General features: G+C 34.3%; 1 protein-coding gene across 3 annotated transcripts in view; it reads right to left on the bottom strand.

Annotated features, from left to right (window-relative positions):
• Bmpr1a (bone morphogenetic protein receptor type 1A) overlaps positions 1 to 18,577 on the bottom strand; it is a 129,699-nt gene that overhangs the window by 12,667 nt on the left and 98,455 nt on the right. For all 3 annotated transcript variants that reach the window (XM_071611119.1, XM_027939950.3, XM_071611118.1), the window contains 5 exons: positions 16,344 to 16,506; positions 14,634 to 14,736; positions 8,181 to 8,277; positions 7,904 to 8,003; positions 947 to 1,091 (listed from right to left, as the gene is read on the bottom strand). In XM_071611119.1, the coding sequence (XP_071467220.1) occupies positions 947 to 1,091; positions 7,904 to 8,003; positions 8,181 to 8,277; positions 14,634 to 14,736; positions 16,344 to 16,506 (608 nt within the window). The remainder of the gene's footprint in view (positions 1 to 946; positions 1,092 to 7,903; positions 8,004 to 8,180; positions 8,278 to 14,633; positions 14,737 to 16,343; positions 16,507 to 18,577) is intronic.

Here is an 18,577-nt window from a genome sequence, read left to right on the forward strand (position 1 = left end):
CCAGGCACGTGTGAGGCACTGGGTCTAATGCTCAGTATCACATAAAAATAAATAAGAATAAAGGTATTTTATCTATCTACAACTAAAATAAATAAATAAATAAAAGTAAAAATTAAAATTAAAAAAGATTATAGTGAAGGTGGGGGCTGGGGATGTGACTCAAGTGGTAGCACGCTCGCCTGGCATGCGTGCGGCCCAGGTTCGATCCTCAGCACCACATACAAACAAAGATGTGTCCGCCGAGAACTAAAAAATAAATATAAAAATAAAAATAAAGTGAAGGTGGGCTAAGGATGTAGTTCCATAGCAGAGTGTCCATGAGCTGTATCTCCAGCACTTTTGATACTATTTTAAATATTAATTTTAAATTTTAATTTCCAGTTGTTTGTTGCTAGTGTGTATATAAAGTCATAATATTTATAGAATGACTATATTCTGCAACTTGATAAACTCACTTATTGGTTATAGTAGCTTTACTGTCCCATGTTTTGGGATCTTCTACATAAACAATCAAGACTGCATATGAAGATTTACAGATTTCATTAGCCAAATTTTTAAACAGGATATCAATGTATTTACTTTCAACAAATGCAATTAACCAATTAAAAACTAATCTGGATATTTAGTGTTTTATAAGGGTGCTCTCCCATTCTCTTTCGTCTACCCTACTAGATTTCTTTTGCTCATCCATTAATTTATATTTGATCGGTTCTTTTTATTTACCCATAAAGGTGAAGTTCCCTGTCGTCTATTTATACATGCACAACACATGATTTTTTTAAAAGAATTCATTCTACATTGCCTCCCCTTAACCATCCCTCCACTCTGTCCAGCCCTTTTATTTTTTGGCTTCAAACTTGTGACCTTCCTGCCTCAATGTCCTGAGTTGCTGGGATTATAGGCACACACCACCATACCTAGTGCTTACTATGAAACTTTAACCTACCAATAATGGTAATCCAGATCCACTACCAGAACTCTGTGACTGATCAATAAGGTCTTTTAATGATTCTCCCACTGGAATAAATGCTTCATCCTGTTCCAAATCGCGATTGTAACGACGTCTGCTTGAGATACCCTTGCAATAATGTCTTTTAAAAGAGAAGAAAAGTATATATTAAAATTCTATAACTATATAATTCTGAGCTAAGAAAAATCTCAATATTTTTCACACTGCCATCATTCCTTCAGACAGAATCATATTCAATCAATATTATCACATAAAAATAAATCCTCTGTTACAATATACCTAGAGAAGGGGTTTAAGATGTGTAATGTTGTGTGTTGGTTAAAATGGAGAGATGTTCACATTATACAGACAAGAGAAAAATAAATAAAAGATCAAAAAAGCAGATAAAGTGTCATTCCACCTGCCAAAAAGTTTTAAATATATGCTTTTAATATTTTTTATTTTGAGATAGGATCTCAATAAGTTGCTGAGATTATAAAACTGGACCACCACGCCTAGCTTAAATCATTCTGAAAATGTGTACAGCTTTCTCTCAGTCTGTGACAGCCAAGGCATTCCATTTACGGTGTTTTTATGTTAGTTTTAAATTTTAATGTAGTCAAATTAACCAACCAACCTTCTCTTGAGATATGATTTTGTGTCTTAAAATAACCTCCCCCTGCAAAAAAAGCAAAAAAACAAAAGCTTTCCCAGCCCTAATGTCATAAATCATCTCCTAAGGTTTTAAAATTCTGATTTTCTCATCAGGTTATTTTATCCACTTGGAATTTATAATATGTAATGGAAATTAGGCACAAATCAAGTTAGATTTATATTCTGTGTGGACAGTCCAATTTATTTAACAATTTTTATTATTTTTAAATACTATATGGGTAATCAACTCAAACGGATTAAAATTCAAAAGGCATTACAAAGATGTACAGTGAAAAATCTTCCCTCCCACTCCTATCCCTTAGTCATCAAATTTACTTTCCTGAAAGCAAACTATTTCTAGTTTCCAGTGTAACCTAAAGACCACTTATGCATATTCAAATCAAAATTTATATTTTAATGTTCATTTCCTCTGCTTTTCTTTTACTTCCAGAAGTGGCAATATACAATACACACTGTTTTGCATCTTGCCTTTTCACTTGGCAACGTATCTAGGATATCATTCCACATTAGTACATAAACAGCCTCCTGGTTTCCTGGTTTCTTGAATGCCTAGATATTATTCCACTATATGGCATTAACCACTCCCTTACTGATAACACTTAGATTGTTTCTAGTCTCGTTATATATAAATGTGAAATGAAACAATTTTCTGGTATATCTATATGTGCAGTACAACTTCAGAGAAGTTAACACTGAATTTGTAATTCTAATGGAAAGTGCTACTGGCCTTCTTAAAGGTCACAGTTTTAATCCCTTTATCATCATATGAAGGCCTGTTTTCCCTATTCTTTTATCCGTAACCTTTTTGAAGTTAGTTTTAAACTTTATCAAATTTTGTATTTCTAGAACTTGCAATGCTATCGAAGTATTATGTTCACTGATTTTAGAATGTTTTACAGTCCTTTTCTTTCTTCCCCTGATACTGATGATTGAACCCAGGGGTGCTCTACCACTGAGCTACATTCCCAGCCCTTTTTATTTTTTTAATTTTGAGACAGGGTCCTGCTAAGTGACCCAGGTTGTCCTCAAACTTGTAATCCTCCTGCCTCAGCCTCCTGAACCATGGGATTACAGGCATGTGCCTCCATGCCCTGTTTGATGTCATATAGTTTTTTGCGGCTTAGAAATAAAATGGCACTTCCCTATCTCCTTTCCTCCTCTTACCCACTTCAGAACCACATATTTTAACTTCTTGAACCCTATTTGTTTAATATTTGCCTCATCATTTCTAAATGACATGCCTATATTGGTATTTTTAGTTCTCATTTTAGGTATTAACTATTGACCTCACATAGTGGGGTGAATATTTAACTCATTATGAACATTTAACTCATCGTTTACATCCCCATAAGCAGAAACACTTGCCATCCTCACACTCCCCCAACACAATTATAACATTATTTATTCAGATCAATATTCCAGTTTACATTATGACTAAATTATATACTATTCACATACAGGTCTTGTTGTATACCCAAACCCCTACATTAAGCACAATGAAAACTATAGTGCATTACTAAGGAAATGTGAAACCTGTGATGCATTGCAGGAACTCACCCAAGCACTAAAGAAAACACAAAACCCCACCCTGCCTACTAACAGTCTAAGAGAAGAGGTATGTCTATTCTCAAGTGTGTGTGTATGTGAATTTTTTTTTTTTTTTAAAGACAGGATCTCACTATACTGCCCAGGCTTGTCTCAAACTCATGGGCTTAGGGATCCTCCTGCCTCAGTCTCCTGAGTAGCTGAAACTTTTTTTTCTTTCTTTGGTACCAGGGATTGAACTAAGGGGCACTTAACCATTAAGCCACATCCCTAGCCTTATTTTGTATTTTATTTAGAGACAGGTTCTCACTGAGTTGCCTAGTGCCATGCCATTGCTGAGGCTGGCTTTGAACTTGCGATCCTCCTGTCTCAGCCTCCTGAACCACTGGGATTACAGGTCTGTGCCACCTGCCCAGCCTGAGTATCTGAAACTCACAGAGGTGTGACACCATACCTGGCATGTGTAATTTTATTTCAGTCTGTTCTAAATGTGATAAACCAACTTTCATTCAAAGTTAAAAATGCAAGGAAGAGTATCTCTCAGTCAAGAGGGGAGGCAGTCAGTACAACTAAATGACTCACATGATGGAACTATTAAGACAGGGACTTTAAAGTAACTGTGATTAAAATAATGAAATGCCTGTTAAAGGTAAGAAACATGAATAAAAAGACAAAGAATTTCAGCAGAGAAATGGGTTCAAATAAAAATATAAACATGTTTATCAGAGTATGATATGCAACAATGAATCTCACTATTATGTATAATTATAATGCACCCAATAAAAATTTTAAAAAAGCAAAGCATAGTATCAGAGATGAAGCATTCCTTTGATGGGTTCATTGGTAGACTGGAAACAGTTGAGGCGGGGGGGGCGGGGGGGGGGGTATCAGTAAACTTGAAAATAGGTAAATAGAAATTACTTGAAGTAAAATACAAATAGAAAAAACTAACGACAATTGAAAAATGAAAGGGTTGTGAGGCAACATCAAATAATCTAAAACATGTATAACTGCAATTTCAAAAGAAGAGACAGACATCAAACCATAAATTCAAAAAAAGCTTCATGATACTTAAAGCATATTAAATAAACTCTCAAAATTACCACACACACCTAAACATATTCTGTTCAAATTGTACAAAACCAAAGATAAAATCTTAAAGGAGGCCATGAAAAAAATGTACATACAATAGATCAAAGGTAAGAATTTTGTCATAAATTATGCAATGACAATGAAGTGACACCTCTGAGAGGAAGAAACAAAAAGCCAACCCAAAATTCTCCACCCAACAAAAGGCGAGAGAATTTATGACTAGCACACCTGTACTGTAAGAAGTTAAAGGAAGCTTCCAGGCAAGAATAAATGGATATCAGGTGACAACCATGGCACTTAGGCATGGCAGAAGTGGCACTGGGTAGCTCCTCTAGAACACTCTGGCGACCTTGCTTCCAAGGGCTGCTCACCTAAGCCAACAACATCCTCAGAAACCTTAATCATGAAAAATGTAGATCTATCCGGATTGGAAACACAGACTCTTTTCTGTCAGAGGAAACGTTGAGTGTTTACTTGAAATGAACTTTGAAGAGGACTCTGAAGAGATGGGAAGAAAGGAGCAAGATAAGAGAAGCATCTCTATCTCACTAGCACCCTCTCTCAGGTATAGAATGAGACCTAGATCCAGATACCTGTCCTACTGTTTTCAACTCAAAACTCTACCAAATTTCTTTTTGGTAGTAGAGCTCAGTTTCAGCTCCATTAGTTTCTCCCATAACCTATCTGCCTGCCTTTCTCAGTGTTGCTCTACTAATAGTGTGTGATCGATGTCTCCACATCTGGAAGCCAGGTATCTGATTTCTCTTTCCAGGCTTCATCATAGATGTGAAATGGTTCCTTTCTTTTCTTTGTTTTTTCTTTTTTTTATTTTACTAATTTATTTTTTGTTTGATACAAAAATTTGTATCAAATTTTTTTTGTATCACATTTTAAAGTGCTATGTGACGTCTTGATTGTTGAATAAACTGCGAAATGATCAAATCAGGGTAATTAGCATATCCATCACCTTAACCTCTCATTTCTGTATGGTGAGTACATTAAAATCCTTTTCTAATTACTCTGATATATTACAATGCATTTTTATCAATTATATTCACCCTACTGTGCTGAAGAACACTATAATTTATCCCTCTTACTGTAACATTATGCCACAGCTAGCCATCTTCTCCCTAAACCCCTTCCCTTCTTCTCCCCAGTCTCTGGTAACCACTCTTGTGTACTTCCTTGTGCAAGCTTGTGGTTTTTGGTCTCTGTTAAGTCTAAGATAGGGTCAATTATAGCAAAATGATAAAGATCATGCAGTTTGAAGCAGGCATGGCAACATACTTCTGTAATCCTAGCAACTTGGGAGGATGTGGCAGGAGGACTGCTAGTTCAAGGCTAACCTGGGCAACTTAATGAGATCTTGTATCAAAATTTAAAATAAAAGGGGTTGGAGGAGATCATGCAGTTTGAATCCCTGCTCTGCTAATTATTCAGTAGTATCAAGTAGGTTATTTAACATCTCTGAATCTTTATATTTTCACAAAAAAATGTGAAGATGAACCTAACAGGGAAGTTTCTGGGTGACTGTGAGAATTACTGGAGATAATATATGTAAAATGCTTAGCACAGTACCTAGAATACATTAGCATAATAAATGGGGTAGTAGTTTTTTTTTTTTTTTTTTTTTTAACAACAACTATTGTGGGTAATACAATACCAACAATATTGCTGGCCTCTTCTAGTTTTTTAAAAAAGATTCATCTGAAATTGATTTTCATGTTATTTCTGAGTGATGTTTTTGTCAATTGATTTTTGTAGGCCTGCCATCACCAGGGAAGTAAAGCCATTCTCAGTTGTAGAATTTATTTTAAATGCTCATGATCTACAAATGTTTCTATACTACCTGTTGTGAAACCCTGTATCTCTTTTGCAGTTGGCAGAATTACTGTTTTACCACTGTTACTTCTTAACACTGTTGAAATTTGATTGAATATGTTCTCATTTCACTGTTTTTGTTTTATATTTTGTATCACATATTTGGCATGATTTTTATTTTATCTTAAAACATTCTGATCATATTATAAATATTCATTCAATGAATTTAAGTAAAAAAGTAATAGGATATCAGATGAAAACTTGAATTTAAAATTTAGAGTTAAATAAATTAAAAGTGCTGGAAATTATAAAAAATAAACATGGATGACAATTTTTCTTATTTTTAATCACTTTAAAGCTGATCAACAGCATCTTCATTAGGCATACAATTAGTGTTTATATTCTTATTAAATGAAATATTACTTGACAATTTTTTTTTTTTGCTACTGTTACTATAGTTTCAAAATTGCTTATTTTTATTATTGAACTACTATGGGACCAGGAGTCCTCTAATAGGAGTGAAGATGAATGACCCATTATCAAGCTACCAGTAGGCTTTATATCTCATAAATTAATCAGTGATACTGTTTCCCAAGCAGCATTCTGGGCCAAAGGATGGCTGGTAAACACCAACAAAAGTTACTGAGTACTGTGTGGCAAGCATGGGGGGGATATGCTGATTCACCATTTTCATCCATAATAATTCAACGGAGAAGCAACAATTTAAACAGCTTAGTTGGCCATCAATATTAATGGACAGGTAATCTCTGTTGTCCTTGAGATTCCTATTCAATAGGAAAGGCAGACTTTAGCCAGATACTTATGATAAGTAAGTGAATATTTGTGAATGTAAAAAGATTTAAGGTGAAAGTACTAAGTGTAAGGGGTAGAATCATAGATCTAACCAGTGTTAAGGATTAAAGGAGCTACAAAAGCGAATGAGAAATTCTATGCCAGAGGAAAGTATAAGGAACTGGCAAAACAGTACAAAATGATAATTAATCCAGAATGGAGAATGGTGATAGTTTAAGAGGTTTTAGAGAAGATTGATTTTGAGGGTCTTGTTATGAATATAAATTTAAGAATAAATTTGGAGATTTATCTAGATTAACTGAAACAGGTCACCAGAAAACAGTGAAAACAAAAGGTTAATGAGACACATAATAAAGATGAACCTTAATATGCTAAAAGACCTCTTTTTAATTTTATCCTTTTATGGCTTGCTATGAACAGCAAACTGACTTGTTCAAGTCCAGCTAAACATGAATAAATATCCCAAATTACTAATCTTATACAACTGATAAGTAATGTATCTTCAAGTAGATAAAAATAAAACATGAAGTTCAAAAGCTAAATAAACAAAGCAGTCATGGAGTTCTCTGTAATATTTTGCTTAAAATTGTGAAGGAAGGGCTGGCGATATAGCTCAGTTGGTAGAGTACTTGCATGTTCAAGGCCCCAGCACACCCCCCCCCCCCCGCCCCGCTGCTAAAATAAAAATTGTGAAGGAAGCCTAAATGCCCAGTTTCTGGTATTTGCACATTTCTTGAAGTATAATAGAGACAAATCTCACTATTCTGCAAACAAGAAAATCACAGAAGTATAAAATTGTGTTCAATTAATTGATTGGTAGTAAAACCCTCTTACCTCTTAAAGAAACTATAATCTAGTTAAAATTAAGATGATATAACCAGAGAATACAAATTAATAGTTTCTGAATTGCATACAGCAGTCAGTAGTTTCTGCTTACTGGTTTTAAAAACAACTGTTGATATCTACTATTTAACAGAATATTTTGCATCAAATAGGTTATCTCCTTACTTGTAACAAAAGCAGCTGGAGAAGATGATCATAGCAATTATGCAAACAGCCATGGAAATGAGAACAACCAGCCATCGAATGCTGCCATCAAAAAATGGACCTGACAATGAAAAGTAAACATTAAGTGACCAGAGTATCTTTCAATCACATCTTATTAAAAGGAAAACATAATTTACAGTGTGATTTTATAGTTTTAATATTGTAATCTGGTTATTGTTAAAATCAGAAAAAAATATTTTACAGAGACTCATGCTCTGACTTTTCCAGGATAACCTACCTATAACAACAGGGGGCAGTGTAGGTTGTAAATACTGGTTACATAAATTGGTCCGACAACATTCTATTGTACGGCGAAGCTGGGCTTTTGGTGAATCCTAGAGAAAAAATAATGGTAATATTAGAAATGATTTGATACATTAAACTTATTTTTAGTACTGATAAAATACAATTTCTCATTTAGTGAGTGAAAAGGATCTGCAAATTTTATATGTAAAAATAAATATTACTGAAAAATTAAAATGTGTGAAGATTATAAAATGATTTTCCTTAAGGAGAACATATGTATGGATGGTATATTAGAACATTAGACTAAAACTTAATTACAGATGGACAAAAAGTTCCAGTGTTTTCCTACCAAACAATGGACTATTTTTTTTTTAAATATTTATTTTTTCGTTTTTTTCAGCGGACACAACATCTTTGTTTTGTATGTGGTGCTGAGGATCGAACCCAGGCCACACGCATGCCAGGCGAGCGCCACCACTTGAGCCACATCCCCAGCCCCAATTTTAATAAATTACCATTCAGTTGTTTTTGGTAAAAAGTAATTAAGTTCATGATGTCTTTTCCTAGAAAACATAGGTAATAAATTTTAATATAACCATAAACTAGTATGGAAAATATGATCTTAGTAGTACTCAGACTTGAATGAGACTTAAGATCAGACTAAAATGTGGAGGGGGTCCTAGTGCAAAGAATAGACTGGTTAAGAGAGGTGGCCATGTAGTAAAAGATACAGATTCTGCATCTAACAATTAATGAACTAGAAAGATGTGGAGGCAAGCTAAACTATGCAGGTGAGGGAAAGGGCAAAATACAGACACAATACTTCTGAGAGTTTATGAGACCACCATCCAGAAAAGAAAGGTATCCCTAATAAATCAGAAAACCAACAGAGAAAAAGACTCTAGTCATGGGAAAAAAGGGCTTCTTTGGAAGTACAGGGGGAAAGCCCACCAAGCAATGAATTGGAAAATGAAGGACAAAGATGTACGATTCCTCCACTGCTGTTTGTGTCCTCTCTATTAAGGCTGAATACAGGCATGAAGAAGACAGACCAAATACCAGGTAGTGGGAACTGATATCCCAGAGGAATAAAGAGATCTTATGATGTTTTTCTATTCTACATGAGTTCACATCTTCTAATCTAGTGAGTTATATTCCAGGAAGATGAAACAGTTGTGAGATAGCTGAAAGACAAGTATTACTTAAAAGAGTTTGGAAATAAGGTGCTCTAGAAACAAGATAGCTAAATGTCATTACTTTTCTTTAAAAGCGAAAGAAAGACTTTGCCAACAGATTGAAGGCAGCATAGTATCATGGAAAAAAACAAGGGCTTTGGAATCATTTAAATCTGAGCCTTGCCAGTTGTTCATGTTGTGACCTTGAACATCTAACTTCTCCTTAGGCTTTCATTTTCTCTGGATAAGAATGCAAACAGTAAATATTTAATGAATTAGTTCTTCTTAAGGTGAGCCTGACATAAATCTCAGATGAAATTTTGGAATAAGCCAAAGAATCTTGGGCTTATTCTGGAATACCAGATAGGCTTCACCAAAAATAAGCAACATCAGACTCACTTCACATTTATCTTACACAGGTTAACAACCTGGGTGGGCAAAAGTCAGGGTTGCCCAGATTACTACCTTTCCTTCTGTGATGCTGGGATTATACCCAGGACCTCACAAGCTAGGCAAGCACTCTAGCACTGAACTACATCTTTGGCCACAATTGTCTGGGCAGTGAAGCTGGAGTGACAGAACTTTTTCCCTTTCCTGCACTGCCTTCGTCCTCCCTCCACCCAAGTCAATCTGTAATTTCAGACACGTGGAGAATAAAAATTCTTATGGGGAAAAAGTCACTTGGCATTTATGAAGCGGAAGGTTCTAACTTAAGAAAACGTATTTCATTTGCATGGGCCAGAGATAGTACATGAGGAAAGAAATGAAGTCAAGTTAAAAGAAATGGACAAGAAAATGAGGTTCATGAGAAAGAATTCATTGTATAGGAAGACGAAGAACAAGCTAGATATACCAATGGAGATTGAAGCTTGGCAGGAAGAAATTAAAAGCATGGCAAAAATCACTTGTATTTATTTTGATCCACACTTTGGCAATGCAACCACTGTGAGGAAGGTTTAGGGTGAGACTAAAAGCTGTTCTTCTTGGGGTTTGGTACTAGGTTAATAAAGTGATGTTTACCAAGATATATAGAAAGTTAGATAAGTGCTGGTCAAATCTTTTTACATGTGTGGATCCTAAACAAATTTTTATTTTTCTGCAGTACTAGGATTGAACCCATGACCTCATATTTGTTAGACAAGCTTTCTACCACTTACTTACATCCTCAGTCTTGCTAAACAAGTTTTTTAAAACAATGTATTCCTCATATTTTTAGACTACATCTAGAATTTTTTACCACAAATTTAAAAGCTACAAACAATATATTAATAATTTCTGTCTTACTGAAAACAATACTTTAAAATAGAAATGTTACTTCGTTCTTTATTCAGTAGAATCTAAATAACATATAGCAATGTGATACCCATTATCATCTTTAAAAAAAAGAACAAATGGGGGCTTGGAGTTGTGGCTCAGTGGTAGAGCACTTGCCTAGCAGATGTGAGGCACAGGTTTGATCCTCAGTACCACATAAAAATAAATAAACAAAACTAATAGCAGATGGAGTAAAAAAATTCTTTAAACAAATGCCTTTTTCTTATTATTTTTTATTGGTGCATTACAGTTATACATAATGGTTGGACTGGTTATTATGGATGCATACCATATAACAATACAATTTGTCTGGTCACTGTCATTCACCAGTATTTTCTTTTCCCTCTTCTCCTCCCTCCCTTCTTTTCCTTTACATCCTCTCCAGCATTTATTATTGTTTGAATTCTTAATGGCTGTCATTAAGACTAGAGTGAGATGAAATCTCAGTGTAGTTTCGATTAACATTTTCCTAATTGCTAAGCATGTGTTGAACATTTTTTCATATGTTCATTGTGTTTCTTCTTTTGAGAAGTTGTCTGTCTAGTTCATTTGCCCATTTATTAATTGGGTTATTTGTGTATGTGTGTAATAAGTTTTTGAGTTCTTTATTCTGGATCTTAATCTTCTGTCAGAAAAGTAGCTAGCAAAAATTTTCTCCCATTCTGTAGATTCTCTCTTCACAATTTTAATTGTTTCCCTTGCTGTACAGAAGCTCTTTAATTTGATGCCATCCCACTTATTAACTCTTGGCAACAAATCCATCTATCTATCTATCTATCTATTTATTTAGTACAAGGGATTGAACTCGGGGGCACTTGACCACTGAGTCACATCCCCAGCCCTATTTTGTATTTTACTTAGAGACAGGGTCTCACTGAGTCTCTTAGCGCGTCACTTTTGCTGAGGCTGGCTTTAAACTCGCAATCCTCTGCTCCCAACTGCTGGAATTATAAGCATGCACTATTGCACCTGGCAAATGCTTCTATTAACAACTTGAAATTTTATACTGGAACTTCTATTTCCTTGAAATATTTTTTCACAATAATTATGCCTTAATGTTATGTATTTTAGTACATAATTCTTCACATCAAAATAAGTATATATAAATTCTTCTATTTCTGTTACTGTGTGTTTTTAAGACTTAAAACATCCTAGTTCATTACTGTAATTATCAGTTATCAAACTGATCAAAATAAGATATACTAAAATCTAGGGCTAAGGGTATATATGGCTCAGTGATAGAGGGCTTGCATTATGGAGGGAAAAAGATACACTACAATCTTTATTAAAATGTTAATGTGAGAAAATTTAAAGAGGCATTTCTTAATGAGATGGTTAGGGTTTTCAAAATAGTAGTTTATGAATTCATGAATAAAATTACTACAACAATGAGAAGAGTCAGCATTAATTTTACTATATTTCTTTTTTATTAGCTCTAACAACAATGAGAAGATTCAGCATTAATTTTACTCCTATTTTTCTTTTTTATTAGCTCTAAGAAATTTTGTTCACATTAACAAAAAGATGATAATGGAAGCAATTTGTTATACCACTATCCCATAATTCTTTAAAGTCCTTCCAAAGTAATGATCCTATCATCAAAAATTACTTTCAATGATATAGCAATTTGGCTGAGAGCAAAAAATTTAAAAACCACCTGAAATGTAAATGTATTTGATTTTCTTGTGTTCTCTACATGGATGCTTTCATTTATAATCATAGCACTGTTTAGAATCTTGAGGTTTTATTATTTTTTTTTAAAGAGAGAGAGAGAGAGAGAGGGAGGGAGAGGGAGAGGGAGAGAATATTTTAATATTTATTTTTTAGCTTTCGGCGGACACAACATCTTTGTTTGTATGTGGTGCTGAGGACCGAACCCTGGCCGCACGCATGCCAGGAGAGCGCGCTACCGCTTGAGCCACATCCCCAGCCCGTAGAATCTTGAGGTTTTATATCTAGCTTTGGTTAACAAGGAGAAGGGTGACTGTGAAAGGGAAGAAGGAAAAGAAAAATGGCTTGAGAAGCTCTGTTTTCAGGCACAGCAGTTTTGAGCTTCAGGGCCTAAGAATGTTTAGGATTTGCAACCTGATTCCCTTGCAACTATCCATGTGCCCAAGTTACTTTTATATAACACAGTCTGTGTGTACCTAGGGATATGGGTAATATAGTCTGAAGACTGCTAAGATAATCAGGGTGGCAAAGACTAACATTTATTAGGCCCCTACTATGTGCCAATTGTGCTACGGTATTTCATTTGATCCTTTTAACAAGTCTTTTGTGGATGAGAAAATAAGCTCCTTGACAAAACTGTCACAGCTATTAAGAACTACCATGGGTTTAGATGCATATTGTCAAGTTTAGTAACTAACTTCTATGGTGAATTCAGTTTGGAAGAAATCTAATTTAGGAAACTGCAGGACACTTGATACTACCATTGGGCTCGGTGCTTTAACTACAGCTCCTTCATCAATCTTTTTAAGCGATTAAAAAATATGTAGTATGAATGGTTGGTAATATGCTAATATCATAAAACTATAATAACTAAATTAACATGTTTCAAATCCGGAGAACAGGATTAATTCCTATACAGTGAAATTCAAAACTGGCAAGTATGTAATAAATATATAGTAAAACTCAAAATTTTCCCATCTAACTTATTTGTGTTCAAGAAACAAATACCACCAGTAAAGAGTGGAAGAGGTGTGGCTCAGCAGCATGGCATGGTGCTTTTAGCTGACAGAAGATTAATGTCTCAAGAATATGGTGTGATGGCCAAACATCTAACATGAGATTTGACTGTATTTAGAAGAAGAAAAAGGGATTATTTATTCTCTGCCTTTTTTGTTGTTGTTGTTTCCTGGTAAGACCACAATTCTGCATATGACAGTGAGACTAGTGAATCTAGTTCTAAAGCTGATTATACAAGCAGTTGAGGAGGTCACAGTGAACTATTATTTTCACTAGGCAAAGACAGAGGGAGGAAAGTAGCATGAAAAAACTTTCTTTCTTTACATAGTTAAGGGCCATCATCTTGAGGAAGGATTAGAGCTGTTCTCTATGGTCCAAAGAATCAAAAGTTGACAGATTTGCAGTCATTTGCCAAATGGATGATTCTAAGCATTAACTGACAAGTAGAAAGATATAACATTGAAGATTTCTAGCAATTCTGCAAATTTCTATATAATATAAATAATTTTCTGCCATAGCTGAGACTTAAAATTGTATACTAACAGTTCAATCTGTTTAGTTAAAATTAAAATTATCTGGAAATGTTTTTCAAGAACACTGGCAGGATCTCTTGGGAAATTACCATATAAAATCTTGAAGAGATTAGATTAGGTTCATAACCAAAGATGTCTACCACTCAATTACCGATCCTGATTCTTTGGCCACTGCTCTTAAAAGTATCCTGACACTTCCTCACAAAGATTAAACATTTCTAAGCTGTTTTGGGGGAACAAAGGTTATTGCCCATTGTTCTAAGATTCCCATTCTGTTTTGTAGTGGGAATTGAACCCAGGCGCACTCTACCACCCAGACCTATTCCCAACTCTTCTTCTTTTTTGTTTTTTGTTTTTTAAGACAGGATCTTGCTAAGTTGCCAAGTCTGGCCTTGAATTTGCAATCCTTCTGCCTCAGCCTCTTGAGTAGCTGGGATTACAGGTTGTGCCACCATGCCCCAAATTGTAAGGTCTTTTCAATAAGCTTTACAATATACAAATAAGTATAACAATATCACTTTTGCAGTTATTACAAACTATTATTTAAAACCTTAAAAATAATCTGGAACTTCAATTAGCACAATCATGTTACTTAAAGTAAAAGGTACGTTTCCTCCAATATATTTGATAATGTGAACACAGAGCAATGTGGAACACAGGTACTCTTCTAAAAGACCTAATGCTGTTCACATAGCCCTGTCCTTTTTTATTTCAGGATTTCCAATTAGATCTTACCTTGCACTGAAAATCAGATCCTTCATATTTCATACATCCTGAAGCTAATGTGGTTTCTCCCTGATCATCTTCTTCTATGATGGCAAAGCAATGACCATTAGTTCTAAGAGAAAAACAAAAAAACCATTTAACTCCAAATCATAAAATCCTAATGAAATCTGAGTTTGAATGTGAACAGATACTCTTAGCCCTTAGTATTCTGTTTCTGAATCGGGATTATATTCACATGTGATTTATTAGCAGAACAAAATAGACTTTAAGACAAATGAAAGTTATGTCTGAACTATAATCTAAAGGGGTAAATGAGAACCCTATGTCAAGCAGAAAAGGATTTCTGCCAAACAAGTCCTCTAAATGTGCATTGTCATGTAACTTCTCAGTCATGGGATCACAGAAACCTGATGTATAAAATTCTATAAAAGTGTTAATCTTTCAGAAATATACTTAAAACCTCTTTTTTACTGCTAATATTTCAGCATTTTTAAACTATGCATGAAAATAAATAAAAAGCTTTTCTGTAAAACTACAAACAGACTCAAGGACAAAGAAAAGTGTATACAGGAAGAACAGATGGACAAAGATTCTGAAAGGCATTTTTCTTACTAAATGTGATAGGAACACTGGAAGAATTTTTGAATAGTTTAATTTTCAAGAAATTTACAGAAATAAATTTTTATTTAATGAAAATGTTCTCATTCGAGGAAAACACTCTACCAACTGAGCTACATCCCCAGTGCAGAATTCTTCATTTCTTCCTTTTCTATTGAGAAGATGGTATGTGTGGTGTAAACTTCTGTTAAAATTGATGATCAGTTTTACACTGGGTTACTAAGCCACTAACAAATTATAGCCCATCCTATCAGGGAGGTACCACAGACATAGAGTTTGGCAAAAAAAATTATTTGTTAACATAGAATAGAGCATTCCCTTACAAACAAAATTCCCAAGAAGATGTAAATTGGGAAGTGGTCTACATGTAGATTACTATGATTAAGTCAACTACCACTGGAGAACTGATGGCAAATCTAAAATGAACTATCATATGATTTCAAGATTTCATGGGTCAAGTTTTATGCATTATATCTAGTCTGCTCAAAGAGCATATGATTATTAGGGAAGTACAAAACATGACCTTACTTATTACCTATATAACAGGGAGACCATTAATAAGACTAATGAAACAGTTGTTCAGGACATTTTTACTTTGTCCAGCAAGTCAATTCTTCAATGCTCCCCCAAAAATATGGAATGGAATTACAAGATCATATATAAACATACTGAACAATTAACATAAAATTAAGTAAGAAAGTGATATGGATTGAATATCATTCTTACATATCTATAAAATATTTCAACCAATTAAGAAGCAGGAAGTCATGGGTAAAATTATTTGGTTTCTTTTTGGTAATCTACTAAAAAAGAAACAGTTTTCTACAATGAGTATCATTAATTTTATAATAAAAAAGATCATTAAAATGTTAGACAAATACTATATTTCTTTTATCTCCTTTAAAAAGCTATATTATGGTATAGCTCTAATAAAACAATCATCAATCACTTAGTAAGAACAATGTTCCTATATTCAAAACAAGAAAATTTGGCTCTTTGAAAGATATTATATATAAAGAAAAAAAACTCAATTTTAACTATTTTTTAAAACAGCATTAGATGCACTTTTCCAAACTCTTAAGGACAGCACCAAATACTTACATGCATGTGTTATTAATAGCATCATCTGGGCAGTGTCCTGAGCAATAGCACTTTAAAAAAGGCAAGGTATCCTCTGGTGCTAATGTCACTCCATTTTCTGACTTCTTCTGGTCAGAGTCTGATTTCATCCCAGTGCCATGGAGCATACTGTCTAGATTCTGTCCTATATTCAAATATTCAATTTTTAAATAAATCATTTCTGATAGGCTATATTATTACCATTTTCATTGAGGTAAGTTTCTGTACTTTTCTATTACAACAATTGCAATGAATGTATTTCTTTAATTAAAAAATAAATTTCACTCATACAATTAACAGACATTTGTTAATAAACTCATGCACAGAATGTTCCATGTACTGTGACCTATATGAGATGACTATGTTACATGTTTTACACTAATCAAAGACAAACAAGAACAACACAGCATGAATTCAATATGAACTGAATGACAACAGAATTTAGTTTTAACTTGTAAAAAAGGTACAAAATGGTAAGAGACTTTAGGGAAGGCTGAGGTCATTTTCAATCACTAAAAAATAGACAAAGTATGGCCCTTCCTTTTCTTTCAAAACTTGTAATTAAAAAAAAAGGTTCTTTATTTGTGCCTCTTTGTGAAGGGAGTTACTAAGCATCTTGTTTTGGACTCCATTTGCTTAAGTAAGAAAACTGTGAGAGCTGGGGACCAACTGAGTTATCCGGGGCCTTTCATCTCAAGGTCATTGGTTCAAATCCAGACCAGGCTGCCAGAAACTGAAGATTACTACAGGTCAATAGTCAGCTCATGGAAATAGAACTGGATTCTTGCATTAGAGTCTAGTGGCCTCAAATGACAGATACTGTCATATGTGGTCCTGAATGTTTTAGGCTGGAAGCAGAATAGAAAGCAAACATCTGTTTTAATATTCCTTCCTCCTTCTCAACCAGCTGAAATTACTAAGCCATTTCTTGTGCGTTGTTCTCAAAAGAATGAAAGGTAGAGTCAAACAGATAAGAGAAGTATGTGTGAATTTTGTTATGAATCTTAAATAAGTGATTCAAAATGTGGACCTGACTTTGAATTTAGCCATAATGATAAAATGAATCACTAAAAGATTAAAAAAAAAAAAAACCCCAATAATACACACATACTCAATGAACAATGATAGAAAAGAAAGTGCTGTTAAAATAAGTATTTTTACACTTGAATCAAATGTATGAAATATGATATGTCAAGAGCACTGTAATGTTTTGAACAACCAATAAAAAAAAAAAAAGGTATTTTAGTAGCCAAGGGTGATGGTGCATGTCTACAATCCCAGCTACTTGAAGGGCTGAGGCAAAAGGATCAAGTTCAAAGCCAGTCTGGGAAACTTGGAAAGATCCTGTCTCAATACAAAAAATTAAAATGAGTTGGGGATATACTCAGCAGTAGAGTGCTCACATGCAAGGTTCTGGGATCAATCCCCAGTACCAAAGAAGTAGTGTTTTAGTCTCTTTATACTCTGAATTTGAATAATCTTAACTTTTTATGCTGAAATTTAGTAAAGGAATGCACTACTGAATGAATATTCATAGAAACAAACACCAGGAGAGGAAACTACTTTAACAAAAAAAAGGAGTTGGAGGTATACACACACACATATACACACACACACACACACACACACACACCCTACTCAGCCCCCTCACCACCACTCTCCTTTCAGAAATAAATACTGTAATAAAATGGCAATGCTTCTGTTATTTCTCTTTCCAGTTCATATAAATTAGGAAGCTAATGCCAGATATGTCATTTTATTTGTAAATATTTCAACACATCTCTAGAAGATGAAGACTTAAAAAAAAAAAAAACAATCATGAAGCCAGTCATGGTGGCACACACCTATAATCCCAGCAGCCTGGGAAGCTCAGACAGGATTGTGAGTTCAAAGCTAGCCTCAGCAACTTAGCAAAGCCCTGAGCAACTCAGTGAGACCCAGTCTCTAAATAAAAATCACCAAAGGCCTGAGGATATGGCTCAGTGGTTAAGCACCCCTGGGTTCAATCCCCAGTACAAACAAAACAAACCAATTATGATACCATTATCACTTCTAAAAAAAATTGACAGTAATTTGATTCTTTGTCCAATATCAAACAACCAGGCAGTATTCAAGTTTTTAATTGTATTGAATATGTTATAACCTGTTTTAAAGTTTATAAAGTTCACAATTCACACATCATAACAGATTGTCTCCAAGTCTGTCTGTGCCTCTGT

The sequence above is a fragment of the Marmota flaviventris genome, chromosome 4 (genome assembly GCF_047511675.1).
Source record: "Marmota flaviventris isolate mMarFla1 chromosome 4, mMarFla1.hap1, whole genome shotgun sequence".
Classification (NCBI taxonomy): domain Eukaryota; kingdom Metazoa; phylum Chordata; class Mammalia; order Rodentia; family Sciuridae; genus Marmota; species Marmota flaviventris.